General features: G+C 46.1%; 1 protein-coding gene across 1 annotated transcript; it reads left to right on the top strand.

Moving 5' to 3' along the window:
• The first annotated feature begins 63 nt into the window (after positions 1 to 63).
• Positions 64 to 17,598, top strand: CLCN6 (chloride voltage-gated channel 6). Its single transcript, XM_072354344.1, has 23 exons — positions 64 to 183; positions 561 to 620; positions 1,826 to 1,891; positions 2,024 to 2,089; positions 2,716 to 2,782; positions 3,149 to 3,255; positions 3,494 to 3,620; positions 4,170 to 4,237; positions 4,380 to 4,438; positions 5,098 to 5,230; positions 6,132 to 6,245; positions 6,490 to 6,656; positions 7,356 to 7,482; positions 7,786 to 7,912; positions 8,234 to 8,387; positions 8,476 to 8,635; positions 8,763 to 8,869; positions 9,132 to 9,318; positions 9,813 to 9,970; positions 10,779 to 10,935; positions 12,083 to 12,190; positions 12,596 to 12,721; positions 14,063 to 17,598. The coding sequence occupies exons 1-23, from the start codon at positions 100 to 102 to the stop codon at positions 14,141 to 14,143; spliced, it is 2,610 nt and encodes an 869-aa protein (XP_072210445.1). The 5' UTR covers positions 64 to 99; the 3' UTR covers positions 14,144 to 17,598.
• The last annotated feature ends 1,699 nt before the right edge of the window (positions 17,599 to 19,297 follow it).

The raw sequence follows: 19,297 nt of genomic DNA on the forward strand, positions 1-19,297 counted from the left end.
CCTTATCCAACATGGCGCCGCGCCTTCACCTCCCGTACGTCGTCGCGTCACGTGAGCGCCGCGCGGTCACGTGTTGCGGGAGGGCGGCGCCGGGGGAAGATGGCGGGCTGCGGCGGGCCGCTGTGCTGCTGCTGCTGCCCGCACTGCTGCGGCGAGAGGGAGAGCCGCACCCCGGAGGAGCTGGTACGGATGGAGATCCGCTCGTGTCCGGCCGCTCACCGTACGGCTTTGTCGCTAGGCGTTAGGCCGGGGGGCTCCTGAGGGCGGGCGGGAGCTGGGCGTTGGGTGTTGCTATGGCGCTGGGCCTTGGCGCCTCACGGCCCGCTCCCTCACGGCCTCCTGTGGCTCTAAGGGATGTGGGCACGATGGGGTGGGCTGTGTGAGCTTAGAGGGCGTTCCCAATCTTAATGGTGCCACTCTGTGTATCTGTACGTGTATAAGTGGTGTTTTCATAGCCAGCACTGTAGCTCTGTAAGCATCGAAGGGCTGTGTCCTCACTTTGGTATCTGCATCCGTCCTGCTGGTGGGTTTTCACTTCATGTTGCCCTGTTGTTCTGTAGACGATCCTGGGGGAAACTCACGAGGAGGAAGATGAGATCCTTCCACGCAAAGACTACGAGGTGAGCCATAAACATCAGCTTCCTCTTTACTGATAAATGTCTCGAGTGTCCTACGCTCGAGTCAGTCACATCAGTGCATGTGGGCCCTTTTTGCTTGTGTGCATCAATAGAACAAGGAGCAATGAGCCCAAACAGGCACATCAGAGCTCTGTGCGAATGTAAGGAAGAACTGCTTTACTGGTGGAGTAACAGAACACTGGAACAGGCTGCCCACAGCGGGGATGGAGGCTCCTTCTCTGGACATACTCAAGATCTACCTACATACTTTTCCTGTGTGACCTGTTGTAGAGAACCTGCTATAGCAGAGCGTTGGACTCGGTGATCTCCAGGGGTCCCTTCCAACTCCTGTAGTTCTGTGATCCTGTGAAAGAACTGCGTGCAGCTTTTGATCACTTGGAGTTTACAACGGGGCAGGCAGTCAAACTGCATCGCTGCAGTTAGATTTCCTTGGCACCACAGGGATAGCAAAAGCTGCTGCTCTTCTAAGAGCTCCGTATCCATTGACGTGGCATTTGTAGCTTAGAGCCCTGTGGTCTGAGTAGGTCTTTGAGCATCTGTGGTGTTGTGCTGGTTCGAAGCAGATCGTCCCATCTGTCAGATCCTGACTCTTCCAGGAGATTATTGGTTTTTAAGTGTCTGAATAGCAGCCGTGAGTTATTTAGAGGAGCTGCTGTCAGCGTGGATGTCAGCAAGCTGTTATTGCTTGGTGGAACACCAACCTGCTGCCCTTTGGCTCAAAAAAGGGAAGCTGATACAGGTAGAGAGTGATGATACAATGGGACAACTATTACTTTTAACTCCCTTCTGTGATGAGGTTATGAGCTGATGCTGCCTGTTGTCAGAGAATTCCTACTTAGTGTTTCTGCTGTAATTAAAGACTAAATCCAATGTTACCCCCTGCACCTTCACATTGGAGGCACATAAGAAAGGAAGGTCTAAATCTGTATGTTATGTCTTTAATTTCAAGTCGTGTTAACCAGTTGATTTTGTTCCTTATCTTGGTCTGTTCATTAAGCTCTTGATTCTCAGAGCCCGGCTCTGCTGGAAATACTTAAATGAAGTTGTTTATAGAAGTTTTTCCTCCCGTGCTTGTTTGCAAAACAGGCTTTGGGGGAGCAATGACTTCTGTAATCTTTAACGAGGTCACCTGCAAACAGCTTTTTGCACAGTCCACAGCAGCTGATGACCTTTTGGCTTTCTTCCAGAGCTTGGACTACGATCGCTGTATCAATGACCCCTACTTGGAAGTTTTGGAGAGCATGGACAACAAGGTAGGATCTTTTCCTTTCAGCTTTTAGTATCTCGAGAGCTAAAGCTATAGAAAGTCCACTTTTTTTTCTGGTCCTTGTTTGTATGTTCCTTTGACGTGGCTTTTTTTCTTTCTTAATGCCATTTCTAAACAGAAAGCCCGAAACTATGAAGCAGTGAAATGGGTGATGGTTTTTGCCATTGGAGTCTGCACAGGACTGGTAAGGATCATGCTGTCTGGGGAAAGATCAGCAGGAATAAGTTAGAAGTCAGTGGCAAAGGAGGGAAGATGAGTAAACAGTTACGTTCGCAGAGGTCTTCCTAGCTGGAGGTGGCTTTAGGGAATAAAAGCCCAGTGTTGATGCATTATATTCCAGGAGAGCTTGTTTTCTTCCAGATGTTGCTGTGTTTTCTTTGCAAAGTATTCTGACAAATCCTTTGGCTCTGCAAAACTTGTCCCAAGTGAGCACTTAATCAAACAGAATGCCAGTTTGCAGTTGAGCTCTGTTTACTTTTGGCAGTGCAGACTTTGGTGTGTGTGCTTTCCTGACTGGGTGCCTCAGTTAAACATCAGCTTTCTCCTGTACCCTGATGTATGTTGTAGGTGTTAAAAATGCTAGCAGATGAATGCTCTGAAATGGAATAATTCTGGGATGGATCTGTCTTAGTGAGAACAAGGGAGGCATCAAATTTGAGCTTCCCAAGTTGCTTTACTCTGGACACTTATTTTGCCTTCTTCAACTTCTGTCCTCCCTCATGCATGTATTCCTGGCAGGGCTTGCAAGAGAGTGGTCTTTATTGCTTGTGTATGTGATTTCTGATGGCAGGTCTGTCTTCTTTTTCATAGGTGGGCCTCTTTGTGGATTTCTTTGTACGGCTCTTTACCCAGCTCAAGTTCCGGGTCGTACAAAGCTGTATCTTTTACCTGATGGATGGAGTCCTGCTGGACTCGAGTGACCCTTTTCTTCATATTGCCATGTTTTGCTCAGAGTAGCTGATTCTTTTAGACTTTTGCCATTGGTCACATTGTTGATTAATCGGGTTTTAACTTGCCTGTGTCGTTCAGCCCTTGAAAGAAGTTTCGGTATCAGTATGTGGGCAAAGGCTAATCTCTGAAAGACTGAGTTGCTTCCCTTCCTTATAGCTCACCCTTGAGCTCTGCCTGGGTGATGGGTTCTCTGATGAGTTGTCATCTGCCCTGGCTGAGGTTGGAAGCACAAGTTTGGCTCCCAATGTCAGACAGCACCGAATGTTGTTGCTTTCCTTGACCCTCCATGCAGCGGTAGAAGAATGCACTGAGAAAGGCTGTCTTGCCTTGTCTTTACTGGAGCTGCTGGGGTTCAACCTGACGTTTGTTTTTCTTGCAAGTCTTCTCGTCCTGATCCAGGTAAGACTTAAGTCCACTGCTGCACTTTACACAGCCTTCTTTTACTCTCACATGGGTTCTAGGTATGAAGCCCACAGCTCCAGGCATCAAACTAACTTCACAGTGTCATTTGATTTAGCTAAGCAATGTCTCTCGATCCCTTGCTGTGCCCTCTGATTAAAATATTGTCAATGTTGAAATCAGTGCAGCACAGCTTTGAAATCAGTGCAGCACAGCATCAATGTTTTCCCTTCTGCAGCCTGTGGCAGCTGGATCAGGAATTCCTGAAATTAAGTGCTACCTCAATGGGGTAAAAGTTCCAGGGGTTGTGCGGCTCCGGACGGTGGTGTGCAAAGCTATGGGAGTGCTCTTCAGTGTAGCAGGAGGTAAGAAGGGCTGTGATATCTTATTGGGGCATGGAATCACTGAAGGGAGAGAAATAAAGGAGAAGGTACAGAAGGCTTCTCTGCTGTTCTGGTGAAGTGATTTTTGATGGGCTGGTTGTGAGCATCAGTAAGACAGAAAGAATGGAACTGTTAAGGGAACAGAAGTGTCTCTTTGTGGCTCAGTCTAAGAGGGAGACATGGGAATTCTCCAGAACATGTTATTTAGAGCAGTCTGAAGGAGGCTGTGCTGCAAGCAGCAGGGCATGCAGTGACCTGGGGAGTTCTGAGTCACTGAAGGAGTAGTCTTGGAATACTACCCAATATGTAAGTCTGTGCACAAATCTCTGGGGGGCACAGGATTCAACAGCTCCCTTTCCCTTGAGAGGAGGGGAGCCTGAACTCAGCTGAGGTGTTGGAAACAACTTACATACCTTATGCCCTGGTACAGAGGAGTTGTCATGCCGTGGGAGTGGTGAGATGATCTGTTCTGGCACAGCCAGCAAGGAAGAGGGCAGGAAATATGCTGACTTATCAATCTTACTTTTTCAGGTCTTTTTGTTGGGAAGGAAGGTCCAATGATCCACAGTGGTGCTGTCGTGGGTGCAGGTTTGCCACAGGTTAGTGCTGGCCTGGGCAGAAAATCATTCTGTTCTCCAAGACATTGATTAGGGACCAGCAGCCCACACCATTGCTTTGTAAGGGTACTGTGAGTAGTAAGTTTCTATCACCTGTATTTCTAAATCTTTATTTTCTTTGTAGTTCCAGAGCATCTCACTGAGGAAGATCCAGTTTAACTTCCCATATTTCCGCAGTGACAGGTACTGTCTCCAGGATGAGGAGAAGAGGGGAAGGGTGAATTGAGCAGGATTCCTTGGGCAGAGGGTGGCTGACTGAGATAAATCAGTCACTTGTTTCTTTTCCTCTAGTATTCTGCAGCAAGACAGCACCAGGATAAGTAACATGACTTCCATGCTGTCCTTAAGGGATCCCAGCTCTGATCTCCATGTTCACCAGTGTTCTTTTGTACTGCTCAGCAAATCTCTACCTACTTAAAGCATTTAATCTGAATGGTTAAATGGCTTCATTGTTGGTAACAAGCTCAGTTATGCACCCTCTGAGACCAAGATAGGCTCCAGAGAAGGCTGGTCCACCTGAATGTGAACAAAAGCTTGCCCTTCCCTCTCTGGAGTTCTTCCAAGTGATGCTGGAGCACCGTGATTTGGGCTGTTTCCTTGTATACTCAGCAGTCACGTAGCACCACAGTGCTCTGCCTTTTATTGGTGCTCTAGAGAAAGAGCATGGTGCTGCAGCAGCTTGCTGACCAAATGGTGTTGTTTTCAGTGGCCAGTTCTTCTCCCAGCAGTCACTCACATATCTCTAGAATATATCAATAAATTGGGACTGTTCCTTACTGTGTACAATCTGTAAGCACATTCACAGCTTTCTGCTGCTAAACTGGTGTTCTTTTCCTTTTCAGGGATAAAAGGGACTTTGTATCTGCTGGAGCAGCTGCAGGGGTTGCAGCTGCCTTTGGAGCCCCAATTGGGGGTACTCTTTTCAGCCTGGAAGAAGGTTCCTCCTTCTGGAACCAAGGGCTTACATGGAAAGTGGTAAGTAGTGCCTGGCTCTCTTTGTGTGTCTCTTTGTTGAGCTAGACATTGGAGAGGACTTGTCTGTGAGGGCATTCATGTTATCCTGTGTCTCCTCCTGAGCCCTCCTGGTAGGGGAGAGATTGCTTTCTCTATCAGTGCCCCAGAATTAATACAGATCATGGGCAGAGAGTAATCTGATACTATCCAGAACTATAGGACAGCTTTGTAGGTGGTATAGTTTTCTCAGGTACATGAGAGAAATGGCTTTTGTGCCTGGGCCTTTGCAGCCTATTTCTCTTGGAGCAGAGTAAGCAGGTACTGAATTTCTTTCTGCTGTCTTCTGCCTTGGGGAGCTGTACTGCAGCAATGCCCTGTGCATCCTCTTTGTGGATTTCTCTGCCTGTAGTGCTTAGTTTTTCTAAAAATGTGATATATCTCATTACGTTTCTGGTGTTTCTTACACAAAATGCCCTGTTGGTGGGGTTCAGTTAGCCTGCTGTTTCTCAGCAGGGATAAAGGAGCCAGGGGTTTGCTAAAATGGCAGCTCTATCAAAGCTAATGAAGACCTCAGTTCTCCCTCTAAACAAGCTGTGTTAGTGCCTTGTAATTGTTTTTTAACTGTAAATTACTATCTGTGATTAAAAAAAATGCTGGAGGAATTACGGGGTGAAATTCCGAACTGTTCTTATGTGGGAAGCCAGATCATTTGATTATAGTAGTGCCTTCTAAGCCTACTCTATTTTGCAGTAGGAATCGGGCATCCTCAGTAGGACCATTTTCCTACAGCTTAGTGTTCATAAAGCATAATGACCATGTTCATAAAGGTTCTGATGCTCCTTCCCCAGCCGTAAGTCTCAAGGAAGGGCTGACTGCCAGCTTTAATTCTGATTAATTCCTTTCCATGTTTTAACTTCCTTAGCTGTTCTGTTCCATGGCTGCCACCTTCACCCTGAATTTTTTCCGCTCTGGGATTCAGTTTGGAAGTTGGGGGTCTTTCCAGCTCCCTGGTCTGCTGAACTTTGGAGAGTTTAAGGTAAGATTTAGCACTGTTGTTATTCCCCTCTGGTCTCAAGTCAGTTCTGTATTTCATGCTGGTTTTGTGGATACACATTGTATCTGATTTAAGGGCAGGTGATATTTAACAGCAGCACACTGGTAGCCTAACACAGGATTGCTCCACTATGGTCACAGCTACTAAAAGTATCTTGCTGTTTAGGCAGAAGCAGTGGCAGGAAACTACAGCTACTAATGGGTTTCCTATGCTTTGTTGCACGTAGTGTTCTGAGTCTGATAAGAAGTGCCACCTCTGGACAGCTGTGGACTTGGGCTTCTTCATTCTGATGGGGATAGTAGGAGGTCTTCTTGGAGCCACCTTCAACTGTCTGAACAAGAGGCTCGCAAAGTACCGCATGAGGAACGTGCATCCCAAACCAAAGCTTGTCAGGTATTTGTGCTCTGTTGAGATTCTGCAGCTGTCCCATCTGTGTTCAGGTGGGCTAATGAAAGCTAGAATTCCCTTATACAAGCTATGAGGGGAGCTCCGATGTTTATAGCTGAGCAAACTAGAGCTTCATCTCCATGCAGGATTTTTTTTGTATCCTGTCCAAACAGATGTAGAAAGAGTAGATTATTATCTTGTGTGTTAAAACCACAACTAATCTCTGCCTGTGGCACTTAGAGAATTGCCTTGTGATTCTGGAAGCTGTAGACTGCTCATACATGAGAAGCCCAGGTTTAGAGGGGGGGGGGGGGGGGGAAGGTATTTCAGTAGCTGGAAAAGAGGTAGGAGAGACTGTGCATCAACATGTCCAGTGCTGTCTAGACAGGATAATCTTCTGTGTTGTAAGGATACAGAGAACATCGTTTCCATGTGGACAGCATCATCACTGAACCCTTCCCTGTGGCTTTTTGTGTGTGACTACGTGTTCTGAGAACAGAAACAGCTCCTTTAAGGGGCAGGATATTAAAAAAGGGAGCTAATGCAATCCTGGCCACCAAGTCGTAATTCAGCCTGGCTTGCAGGCTCCCCTGCTTCCAGTATTAAGCTGCGGTGTCTGCTTTTTCCTATTTCAGAGTCAGAGCCTACGCTGGGTTACGGGTCTGTCTGTGGTTTCAGTGTGTGGTTTCTGCTGTGTGCTTGCAGAGTCCTGGAGAGCCTGCTTGTGTCCCTGACTACAACCGTTGTAGTCTTTGTGGCCTCCATGGTTCTGGGGGAATGCCGGCAGATGTCTTCCACCAGTCACACTGGCAATGACACTTTGAGTATGCAGGTGAGGAACCTTCCACGAAGAGTGTATGTCTTCATAGTGCTCACCTTTCAGAGGAGTACGGGCAGGTAATGAGCTCTTGATGGCACACAGTACCTACAGAAAACTTGAATGAAAGTGTATGGGTGAATGAGCTCAAGTTGTGGATCAGCCCGTTGATGCTGCAGGTGTAGTGTCTGCCATTGTTGTTTTGGTCTGATCATCTCAAATTGTGTGCTGTACAGAAGAGTTACTCCCATTCCACACAATGGCTGACATAGCAGGGGGTAGATTTTAACTCTTCATGTCCTTTGTGTTCTTCATCAGGGCATGTCTGAGGATGTGAATTCAAGCATCAAAACATTTTTCTGCCCGAATGAAACCTATAATGACATGGCCACCCTCTTCTTCAACCCTCAGGAGTCAGCTATCCTCCAGCTCTTCCATCAAGATGGTGAGTAGCTGGCAGGCAGTGCCTTGTGCTATCCTTAGGATTCAAGCTTCATCTTGCTTGAAAACAGCCTTGTCGCAAGAACTGTAAAGATAAAAACATCTTCTAGCTCAGGGGGCTGCTGGTACAACAGAGCAAAGACCCCTCCATGAAAAGAAAGGCCTGCTTTTCCTTCTTTTCTGCTTACTCAGCGTCTTCATGTGTGTTTGAACTGTGAGACTGTTGTGAGATGGGTCTGCTTTGAGCTGAGGGGTGGATGGTGTGAGGCTGCTGTCTGTTCCACAGGCCTTTTCCCCTTCAGTCATGATTATTCTTGTGTTGCAGGTACTTTCAGCCCAGTCACACTCTCCTTGTTCTTCCTTCTCTATTTCTTACTCTCCTGCTGGACATATGGAATCTCTGTGCCCAGTGGTCTTTTTGTACCATCACTGCTTTGTGGGGCTGCCTTCGGACGCCTGGTCGCCAACCTCCTTAAAAGGTGCATTGAATGTGTGTGAGAGATGTGCTGCAGGTGCATGCAGAGCTCTCAGGTTATTCTAATCTCAGGGCTCTTTGTTTTCCCCTAGCTATATTGGCTTGGATCACATCTACTCAGGAACCTTTGCACTGATTGGGGCAGCAGCATTCCTGGGAGGAGTGGTCCGGATGACAATTAGCCTAACTGTAATCCTAATTGAATCCACCAATGAAATCACCTACGGGCTCCCAATCATGATCACCCTCATGGTGAGTCTTAGCTCTGGTTTCTCAAGCATGTGCTAGCCCTGAATCTCTCTTCCTTCCGGGGCCACAGTAAACCAAGGAGTCTTTTACTTGGAGCAACGAGTCAGTAGGCCTTCTGTTTGCTCCACAGGTAGCCAAATGGACAGGAGACTTTTTCAACAAGGGAATCTATGACATCCATGTGAACTTGAGAGGAGTGCCTCTTCTGGAGTGGGAAACAGAGGTGGAAATGGATAAGTAAGGCTGCTACTCTTGGCAGGGCTGTGGGTTAGAGTTTGTCTTAAAAACATTCCTCAGAAAGGAGTGTTGTAATGGGAGGATGCTGCTGAGTGTCCAGCAAACCTGGCTGCATCAACTGCTGTGAGAGGAGCTGGAAGTTGTGCATCAGGCCTGAACAGGAAATAGGTGCTGGAGCCCTTGCTGAGGAGGGTTGGATGGGTGGAGATCTGAGGAGCAGGTGAGATGCGTGCAGCAATCCTGGATCTTTTTGTTTCCTCAGACTACGAGCCAGCGACATCATGGAGCCCAACCTGACCTATGTCTACCCCCACACCCGGATCCAGTCCCTCGTTAGCATCTTGCGCACAACTGTTCATCATGCCTTCCCTGTTGTGACTGAGAACCGGGGCAATGAGAGGGAGTTCATGAAGGGAAACCAGCTGATCAGCAACAACATCAAATTCAAGGTAAGAAGCTGCTTCTTCAGTAAGTCAGAGAATAAAGAGCTTGGTTGTGCAGGTGGAAGACCCCTTCCTTTGTTATGTAGATGATTTTCAATGCAGGATTCAGCCCAGACACGAGCACCTACTGAAATACAGAGTTCTCAGAAATGCAGTTTCATTCCATTCTCCTGTTCATGACAGAGGCAGAACAGAGGGCTGCATTTCTGGAAGCAAAAGTGAGGAAAGTTCTTTTAAGTAACCAGTTCAGGATAGACATGGAAACATTCTGGATTCAGCACTGAAGTACTGAGTCCACATTTGAGACTGACAATAACTGCCTAAATGCTTCTCTCCTTCATAGGAGGAGGATGGGGGAAACATGAAATGTAAGGTTGTAATGAACAATGTGGTGTATACTCTAGCAAAAAGGGTGCTTGACTTCCTGAACAAGCAGTTTGTAGTCACTCTTTGACAGTTGTTGACCTGCTTAGTGAATATCTGAACAATGTTGTGTACAGAAATCCAGCATTCTCACCCGAGCTGGAGAGCAGCGCAAACGGAGTCAGTCCATGAAATCCTATCCTTCGAGTGAGCTGCGCAACATGTGCGATGAGCACATAACAACAGAGGAGCCACCAGAAAAGGAGGATTTGCTGCAACAAATGCTAGAGAGAAGGTGAGATCATGCCGACCACCAAGGTTTGGAAATGGGGTGTTTCTATACAGTCCCCATTACTTCAAGTGCTGGAGGAAGCAGTGCTAGCATCTGTGTTTTTAGAGCTGTTATCAGGGCTCGTTAGGCAGTGCTGAAACCTGCACCTGTGTCGGAGTCCTTGGATAATAGCTTGATGCTGACTGGCTTTTAATTGCAATTTCCATCATCTAGCCAGAAATATTACCTGGAGAGGATGGACTACCTGGGGAAATGCCTTTGCTGTAGAAATTGATGCCTTATATCCTGCAGAAAACCTGAGAGCTCTGTGAAGCTCGTTCCTCCCAAGAGAGGAACTAATGACTTTTTGCTGTAGTACTTGATACCACCTTTCTGGTAACTAGGCTGAGTCACTAGGCATGCATTGCAGTTGTTTCAAGCAGAAGCCCAGTGTAGTTAATCAGTTTCTAACCTAGTGATAGTGACATGTATGGGTGGAATTACACCCTGACATCCCACCAGATACTTCAGCTTTTATTAGAATCCGAGTAATTTGTCACTGAAAATTGCTTTAGTAGGAAGTGAACTTAAACTGATAGTTAGGAGGCTGTTTTCATTCTGCTGCTGGTGTCATGCTCTTTCCATGGTTAATGGCATTTGACCCTTCTCTGGTTGTCTGGAGAAATGATTTGCTTGTCTCTAGCAAGAATCCCTCTGAGAAATACTCTGGAGAAGGTTACAAAGAGTAGAAATAGCCGTTGTTTTGGAGGATGGGGGTGTGCGTTCCTCCTCGTGTTCAGGCTTCTTACAATGTGTATTTATTTATTCACAGATACACTCCTTACCCCAACCTGTATCCTGACCAGTCTCCCAGTGAAGAGTGGACCATGGAGGAACGTTTCAGACCTCTGACCTTCCATGGCTTGATCTTGCGCTCACAGCTGGTCACCCTCCTTGTCAGGGGTGTTTGTTACTCCGAGAGTCAGTCAGTGAGTCTCCCTAATCTGGAGCTGTAGCAAAGACATCTCTACCCTCTGAGCGTAGCAAGTTGGGGATAATTTTATGGGCAGCCAAGATTAGTTTACTTATCTTTGCACTTTACACCTAAGGACAGAGAACAGCTACTGTATTTGGGGAGAAGAAAATCAACTGATGCAAGTGTCTGTTGCATGAAGGTGCAAGTAGAAGTTGGGGAATGGAGAGTAGATCTTAAAATACAGTTAGGGCAACCAGCAGTGTATACTGTGCATTCTTGCTGCCAACATGCCAAGGTTTTACCAGGAGTTTTTCACCTGCTGCTGAGATCACTATAATGAGCTTTTGTGTTTTGGGCCCAGTTTCCACAGTCCTGTTTTGTTCCTTCCCATGTGTTCATAGAATCACAGGATCTTTGGAGTTGGAAAGGGCCTTTAAAAGTCATCTAGTCCAACTCTCCTGCAGTGAACAGTGACACCTACAGCTCAATCAGGTGCTCAGGCTGAATGGGGTTCTGATTTGGGAGTCCAGTCCTTGGAGATATCCAGTCCATGCCAGTGGACAGACCCTGCTGAAGAATCTTTCCCCTTCTTTAAATACTGACAGGCCCTGGAGCCTTCTTTTCTCCATGCTGCACAGCCCCAGCTCCTAGCCTGTCCTTGCAGGGAGGTGTTCCGTCCCTTGGATTGTTTTTATGGCCCTCCTGTGTGCACACTCCAGCAGGCCCGTGTCTCTTCTGTTTTGAGGACTCCACATATGAACACAATACTCCACTGGTCTCACCAATGCAGAGCAGAGGGGCAGGATCACCTCCCTCAACCTTCTGACTGTGCTTCTTTTGATGCTGCCCAAGATATGGTTGGCTTTCTGGGCTGCGTGGGCAGACTGCTGGCTTACATCCAGTGTGCCAGTACCCTCAAGTCCTTTTCAACCAGCATGTGTCAGATTTTGAAGGGCATATCCATTACTCTCTCAGTTTGTGTGGATTTACTGAGATGAGCAACTAGAAGGAATACTTTTGGAGAAGGCATTTTTGTGTGGGCAGAGGAGGAACACAGTCTGAATAAGCATTGAGGAAGCATCATTAGCTGTGCTGCTTGCAGTCTGTGAACCACGTGGGAAGGTGGCACCTTGATTCAGTGGCATTTGTTTTAATTGCAGAGTGCAAGTCAGCCTCGTCTGTCTCATGCAGAAATGTCAGAGGATTATCCCCGCTATCCAGATATCCATGACCTGGACCTCACGTTGCTGAACCCTCGCATGATAGTGGTAAGAGATTCCCTGCAATGTGACAATTTAGAGCTGTCTGAAGGCTTTAAAAAGTGCTAAGAGTGTGGTTGAATCCAACCTTCCGTGCAGTAGCCAACATCACATCCTTCTCATGCATTCATCCAGCCTTATTTACATGTGGGAGCATCACCACGGCCCTACATTTATCCTGCTTAGAGGCTTTCTGTAGTGTTGGGCTTTTCTTAATATTATGGGTTAAAACCAATTGTAACAAACGAGGTTTCTGAAAGTGAAATAGCTTTGTAGAGAAGTGGAATACTCCCATAGATGGATATGCTGTCCAGGGATCAGAGAGTTGGAGGGGCTACAGCAATGGCTTCTTAGTGATTTCCAGAGCTGCTGAAAATGCCTTTTGTCAATAATACCCTGTTTTTTCTTTCTTAGGATGTCACCCCATACATGAACCCATCACCTTTTGCTGTTTCTCCAAACACTCACGTATCTCAAGTCTTTAACTTGTTTAGGACAATGGGACTCAGACATTTGCCAGTTGTGAATGCAGTTGGAGAGGTAAGTCCTTACCTGTTTTGTCTCTGCTAAGCAAGGAAGCAGGTGTGGGTTTTTGCAATGCTGTCACCTTTGAGAGAGTTAAGATCTGTTTTAAATGTCAAACTGTTGTATTTTAATGGGGTCAGAATGTGGTGGTCTTAAGACTCTGGAACACTGTTAATTGCTGTGACTTCATTACCAACTTTAGCTTTCAAGTCTGCTCCTTGCCTTCACCCAAAGGGCAGGACATGCAATCTGCCTCCTGTCTCAAGTTATAACAACATGTGGAAACATGTCTTGTACCTTTTAAGAGTCCTTGTGCTCATAAGTCACCAATTTCACTCTTCAGCAGCTTTATTCAAGACCAGGAGTAGGTTTTCCCATATGGTGGGACAGGAGGTTTTTCTGTTGGGCAGGAGCTTCATCCTGTTCTTACTTGTAGGGGCAGCAAAAAAAGTTGTGCTTGTTTCACTATGGTTGTCTCTTTGCCATCTACAGTGTGCAGGAGTAGTCAGTAGGTGTCAGTAACTTCCTATAAGCATAATGAGAAAGTGTTTCCCTTAAGCCTGAACAGGGAGGCAAAATCTTGATAATAATAGCCAGAACTGGTCTGTCCTAATGAGACAGCAGTGCTGTCTTTGCCTTTAGGTGTTCCTAATAGCTACCCTAAATAACTTGTAGGACAACACGTGCTGTAAACTCACTCCATATTTAATACGAGATGCTTCTGCAGTTCCAGAGAGCAGCCCAGCTCTTAACTCTCACTGTGTAAAATTACTGAGCTGTTCCATTGGCTGAAATGTGTAATTTGACTGTTTCCCAGCAGTCTGGAAGGAAGGGCCCCTTTTGTGACCTGCCAGTCGGTGTACGTTCACCACTGTGCTGGTTTTACTCCTTCACCTACAGAGCTTCTTAGAATTTCATGTGAGCTGTCTGCAGTCCTGGCATGTGGCAAACAAGAGATGTCTCTAATGAAGCCACGTGAGACAGCTTTGACATTTCCAATGGCTTTCACTTTCTGAAGGATTTTGTTACATCTTTGTGCTCTCTATCATGGTTATATTGTAATGGAAAAAAATATATTCCTTTATAGGTAGGGGTAACTATTGCTGTGTCTAGACATAGCAGGAGCTAAGCTATCCATTTGGGTGTAGTTAAAGCAGTGTACCTCACTTGTAGATATATGCTTCAAGAAGGGGCTGTAGCTTTTGAACTTGAACCCCCTGTATTGACTAAGAACTGCATGGGGGTTCTCACTTGCTCTTTTGGGTTGGGAAAGAACAACAGCTCTACTATGCACATCGCTTAGTGGCGCATCTGTGATACTGACATGTCTTTCCTTTTTTTGTTCTTCCCTTTAAGATTGTTGGGATAATCACTCGGCACAATCTGACCCACGAGTTCCTGCAGGCGAGGCTGAGACAACACTATCAGACCATTTGATGCCCCTGCCCCACTGCTGGTGTGGCTGCCTTCCTCTTCCAAGCCTGCACACGCGCTCGCATTTTGCTTGGACTCCACAAGGCCCAAGACTTGCCGTTTGGCTTCTCACACGCATATCAAGCCTGGGGAGCTGGAAAACATTTTGCTAGCCAGAGAATTAGAGGAACTGCTTGAGCCCAGAACTACTGACTGGTCTCAGGCACTTGGTTTGACCACTCTTCATCCTAGCCCTTCATCTGGTGTTGTCCCAACGGTACACATTCTGCTGGTTTTGGTTTGTTTATTTTTGAGGCTTGGATGAAAGAACCATCTAGTACCACTGTACCCTGTGCAGAGAACTGCAGCATCTTTTCCCTGTCCTCCTGTGCATCTCCCTTCTCCTCATCCTTCCTTGTTCCTGCAACTTTTGCCTTACTTGTGTGAGAGGGGAATAGCTGTCAAGGCTGAGAGGAGATAATGGATTTACCAAATTGCTGCTTTGCAGGATGGCTTTTCTCAAAAGCAGCATAAAAAGCCAACTCTGGAAATGCACATTGCTTTGTGGATGCTCTTAGTTTCCCATATTTTTCCACCCTTGCCTCCATTTTTTCCCTACTCTATCCATGGGAGAGTAATGTTCTTTCTGTAACGTTTTTTGACAACAGCTGAGTTTTGAGAGCATTTTGGAAAATCAGGAGTTCAAAACAGTTTAATTCCAGTTATTGCCTGGACTTTAAGTATTTAATATGCTTGCAGAGCATCTCAGAGAAGGGAGATTTCTTCTTCCCTGTTAGCTGTTGCTACCATTATCTCCCTGCAAGAGATTCTCCTAAGGCACGCTGTGTCACTCAACGTGGTCACCACCTGACACTCTTGTATTTACAGTTTCTGTGTGCTTGTAGGGACCCAGCAGGGAGAGCCTGGGACAACTTTCCAGCTACAGCTATAGAACAGGGAACCCCAGTTCCTCGCAGTACAAAGAAGTTTGCTTTCTAGAGGCAGTTATTACTGATGTTTGATTGAATGATCTCTGTTGCGAGAGGAGCTGCTGTAAGTTGAGGCTGCTGTGCAGGAGGGATACTTGGTGCTGGTGACTGGCAGTTAGGACTGTACAGCAGGTTGGTAAGTGAGCTTGTCTGGCTCTTAAAATGATGGAAATGACGTTTGCAACTGCAGCAACCAAATGTCTTTAAGGGTAAAAACAGCATTTAAAAGCCAGTTGCAGCCAGTTCATTGCTTTAGCAGGTACCATCCTGGCCAGCACCTGTATTGTTCCAGCAGGCACCTGCCTTTGTGAGTTTTGCATACAGATAACTGTGGGTGGGAAGCCAACATTGTGCCTCCAGGGGATGCAGTGTTGATTGGCTTGATAAAGCACAGAGCATTCTCTCAGCCAAGAGTCTGGGCTAAGTAACACAGGGAATTCGTCCCAGGAAAGCTTCTGCACAGTCTCTGAGCACTCCTTTTAACCTGTTGTCTGCCATAAGGAGCTAGTGAGATGAGAGATGCAGCAGAAGGAAATTAGCCATTATTGTATGTTCTGAAATAAGGAGCTTATGTATGTCTAAGCACTACATCTGTTAGAGCAGCCTCTTTGGACTTTGTGGAAGCTAATTGCTGCTGCAGTTGGACCAGGAGGTTTTGTGTTCAGGGCTCCAGCTTGTAGGCTACACATCTGGCTCTTCAAGTCACAGGAGCTCCTTAGATGACCGTGTTGTCTTTGCACTCTGGATAGCTGAGGGACAGATGCATTCTCTGGCTGTGCTTGCAAGAAAGATGGCCAAGTCATGGGATGCACTTGATGAGAGATGGGTCTTGAAACAAAATGTGAAGGGAGAACTGGCCCTTGTCATACAGAGCATAGCACAGCTCTGCTGGGAGGATTTTTATCAAAGCTGTTCATAAGCACTTAGATTTATTTTAACTTTTATTTTTTAGTTCCCAAGACCATTTGTTAGCCATGGCTGCTTTCCAGGGTTGATTAAAAAGGGCACCCACACTGAAGGGCAGAAACTGATTCGTTCTTTTCTCTTTCTTAACTGTGGAGCTCGTAGCAACAGCTCTTGTCTCCTCCACTGAAAGCATTTCTGCTGGTTTCTGAATACCTTGGCTCCATTTCAGGTAAGGCAAGCAAGCTCTTAAACTCCCTATGTTGAAGAAAGGTGTTTTCCTATGGCCAGTACCCATCTTGTGCCTTCAATCTCAACTCCTTAGCTGGGACAGATGTAGCGTTGTTCTTAGAGCATACGAGCTGGTGTTGGCTTCTGCTGTTGACTTCCAAGTTGTTTCCCAGTGTGTAAGAGTGATAAACTGCAGTTGGTCTTTAAAATGTGAGTGTTCCCTGCAAACTGGTCTTGCACAAAACTGCCCTGAGGAACTTCCAACAGCCTTTGCGCTCCCTGAAGCTGAATTGTTTAAAACGTGCTTGTGCTGACATACCTTCCATTCACAGGACTTGTGCTCCAGATGTTACAATCCCGTACTGTCAGAGAACCTGTCAAGGAGTGCCCTGTGTCTCTCCATGGCAAATCCTTTTCTTCTTGCTCATGTTGAGTGATTGTGTTTCTTTCATTCCCTGCACTTGAATCTAAAGTCCTTAAGTTGCCATGAGCTGGTTCCCTCCTGGTTCGTTTCTCTACTGATGTTGTTGTAGGGATGTCCTCCCCTCGAGGCCTGGATTTAGGCAAGACAGGCTGAAAAAAATCTTGCCAAAGTTTGAGCACCAGCTCTGCATCCCCATGAGAAAGCCTTCAGTTGGCTGTCAGCACTGCTGCCTACACATCAATCTGGTACAAACCCTTCTGCTGCAAAGCACACCCATTTCACTCAGTACAGAAGCTTTAACTAGCGGTAGCAATTGACCCTTCCAGCTTCTTTGAAGGGAAATCTGAGTGTGCAGTCACTGCTTCCATGTCTTGCAGAAGGGAAATTGCAAGTTATGTGATGTTTGGAGATGCAGCGTTTCACCTCTGCCTGAATGAACCACTCTTGTTCTCACACGTTGCTGCTCACTGCGTTCCTTTCTAACAACGCCCTCACTGCTTTTCTCCTGGTCACTTAGTTGGTTTACCAAGGAATTTACTTTTAGCATAGGTGCCTGTGAGCTGTTACTCAAAGTGACACTAAAGGAGTAGGAACCAAGAACTGGATTAGTATTTATGGCAGAATTTAGGGGTAACGTGGGGCACCTGCCTCATGGTTTCCTGTGCAGTGTTAATTAACTGTGAGCCATTCCAATGGTAGCAACTTACCTTTCCATTTGTTTCTTTTTTGCACTGTTTTTTTGTTATGAAACGATGTAAGCTAATCCCACGGTGTGTATATAAAATGTATTATTATTTTTTAACTTTGTATGAACTCATTTTTATTTGAACGATGGCACTTGGGGAGTATTTGTGTAACCGTGTGTCATGAAACCATGACAACCATAACGTGTCTCAGAGTAAAATGTTTGTGTGTCTCCTTCAGCACTTCAAGGCCTTTTGATGTTTCCAGTGGTGTCTTATTTTTGCCCTTTGTTGTAATAAAATACTGATAGAACGTGGAAATACCCACGGACACAATTGGAGGTGGTGGAGTAGTTGCTGTCTATGAGCTGCCTGGATCCAACAGTTTGATGCCTTGAGGCTGGATAGAAATAGGAGTTACCATGCTTGATTTTTTTCTTCCTTGGGTTGCTGTGATGTGCAGCTGCTACACAAAGTAAGATGTGATAGGCAGGGCATGAAATGGGTGAAAGCATCTGTGGGGAGGACATAGCAGACCCTGCTGCTGGGCTCTAAGTAAGTGATGCAGTCCTCTTAATTAAGATGCCTTCCTAGGAAGGAGCCAGAGTTGAGGAGAGTCAGCATAATAGTAAGGGAGGAAAGTGCCTCAACCCTTTGTCGTAAATGCAGTAACACAGAAAGAAATGAGAGACATCAGTTGTCCAAACCAATGCACATCGACTGCTACCTTAGTGTAGCAGTAAATAAAGGAGGTAACAGGCTACTACTCATCTGTCTACTTTCTCCCCCAAACCACACACACAAGGAAGAGATTTCTGGTCATGTTTTCAGGAACAGCGTATCGGTTTGGTGTAATGTCAGCCTTCTTGAACTATATACAAACAATAATGTTTCTTGCTTGAAGAACAGTAGTTGCGTGTTTTATAAGGGGTGATTGAGGTGGTTATGAGAAGAGCCATGCAATAAGCTCATGCTTAAAGCGACCAGCTTCATATTTAGATTGAAGTCCCTTTTTAATGAGATTTGTAGGCTCATAAATTAAACTACGTGTCTATGTAACAGAAGTGAAGGTGCTTTTGGTGCTCTTCTTGTCCCAGGTGCTGAAGTGTGTTTCAGCAACGCGGTGGGATGCATTCATCCTTGTAGCATCCACTGTAGTGTGTAAAAGGAGTTCTTTCACAGCTGGAATCAGATGGCAGCAAGTTGCCCCCAGTCGTCATCTCAGGAGTGAGAGGTATCGGTTTCAATGAGATTTAGAGGTTGCTGTACAATCAAGGTTATCCCTTTCTCTGGGCTGTCTCAGAGCTACAGAAAGGAAAGTATGAGTGTAGGAGCAGGAGGCTGGAATCCACTTGTGTAGGTGAATGTGGAAAACAACGCTGTTCTGAAGATCTCACAGCTGTAACAGAGAAGGCAGGACTGCACCGAGAGCCTTGCTGACTCACCCAGCATCTCCTTGTTGCTGATACCTGAGAGTATCTCTGTGCAATGCCCAGCTTTACACATTGATTTGATCTTTCTTTTGTTTCTTCCCAATTCCCAACATAGAAAGCCTCTCTCTGTACTTTGCCTTAAAGAATAAATAAATCAATTCCCTCTCTTCACAACTCTGCTTCTTCTTCTGTGCAGGGCTTTACTGATTCTTTCAGAGATCAGTTGGGAGGTAGGAAGGGCAGGTCTGACAAACGCTTTCCTTTGCACATTAAAGACCCCAAACTCTGATTGCAGCCGTAAGCTGCTGCTTTCTTTGGAAGTACGTCATCACTTGGTGATGGAATCTGCTGTGAGGAAAACAGAACCTATGTGTGATGCAGCCTCTTGTTCATAATGAGTTGTACTGCTGGGAAGGGAGTGGGGTGTGCTCATCACTCTTCAGGTTATGAACATCAGTTGTACCACTTTGTTTTGCTCAGATAAGATGACAGGAGGAGAGGACTCGGATGCTTAT

Source organism: Excalfactoria chinensis, chromosome 20 (assembly GCF_039878825.1).
Source record: "Excalfactoria chinensis isolate bCotChi1 chromosome 20, bCotChi1.hap2, whole genome shotgun sequence".
NCBI lineage: Eukaryota > Metazoa > Chordata > Aves > Galliformes > Phasianidae > Excalfactoria > Excalfactoria chinensis.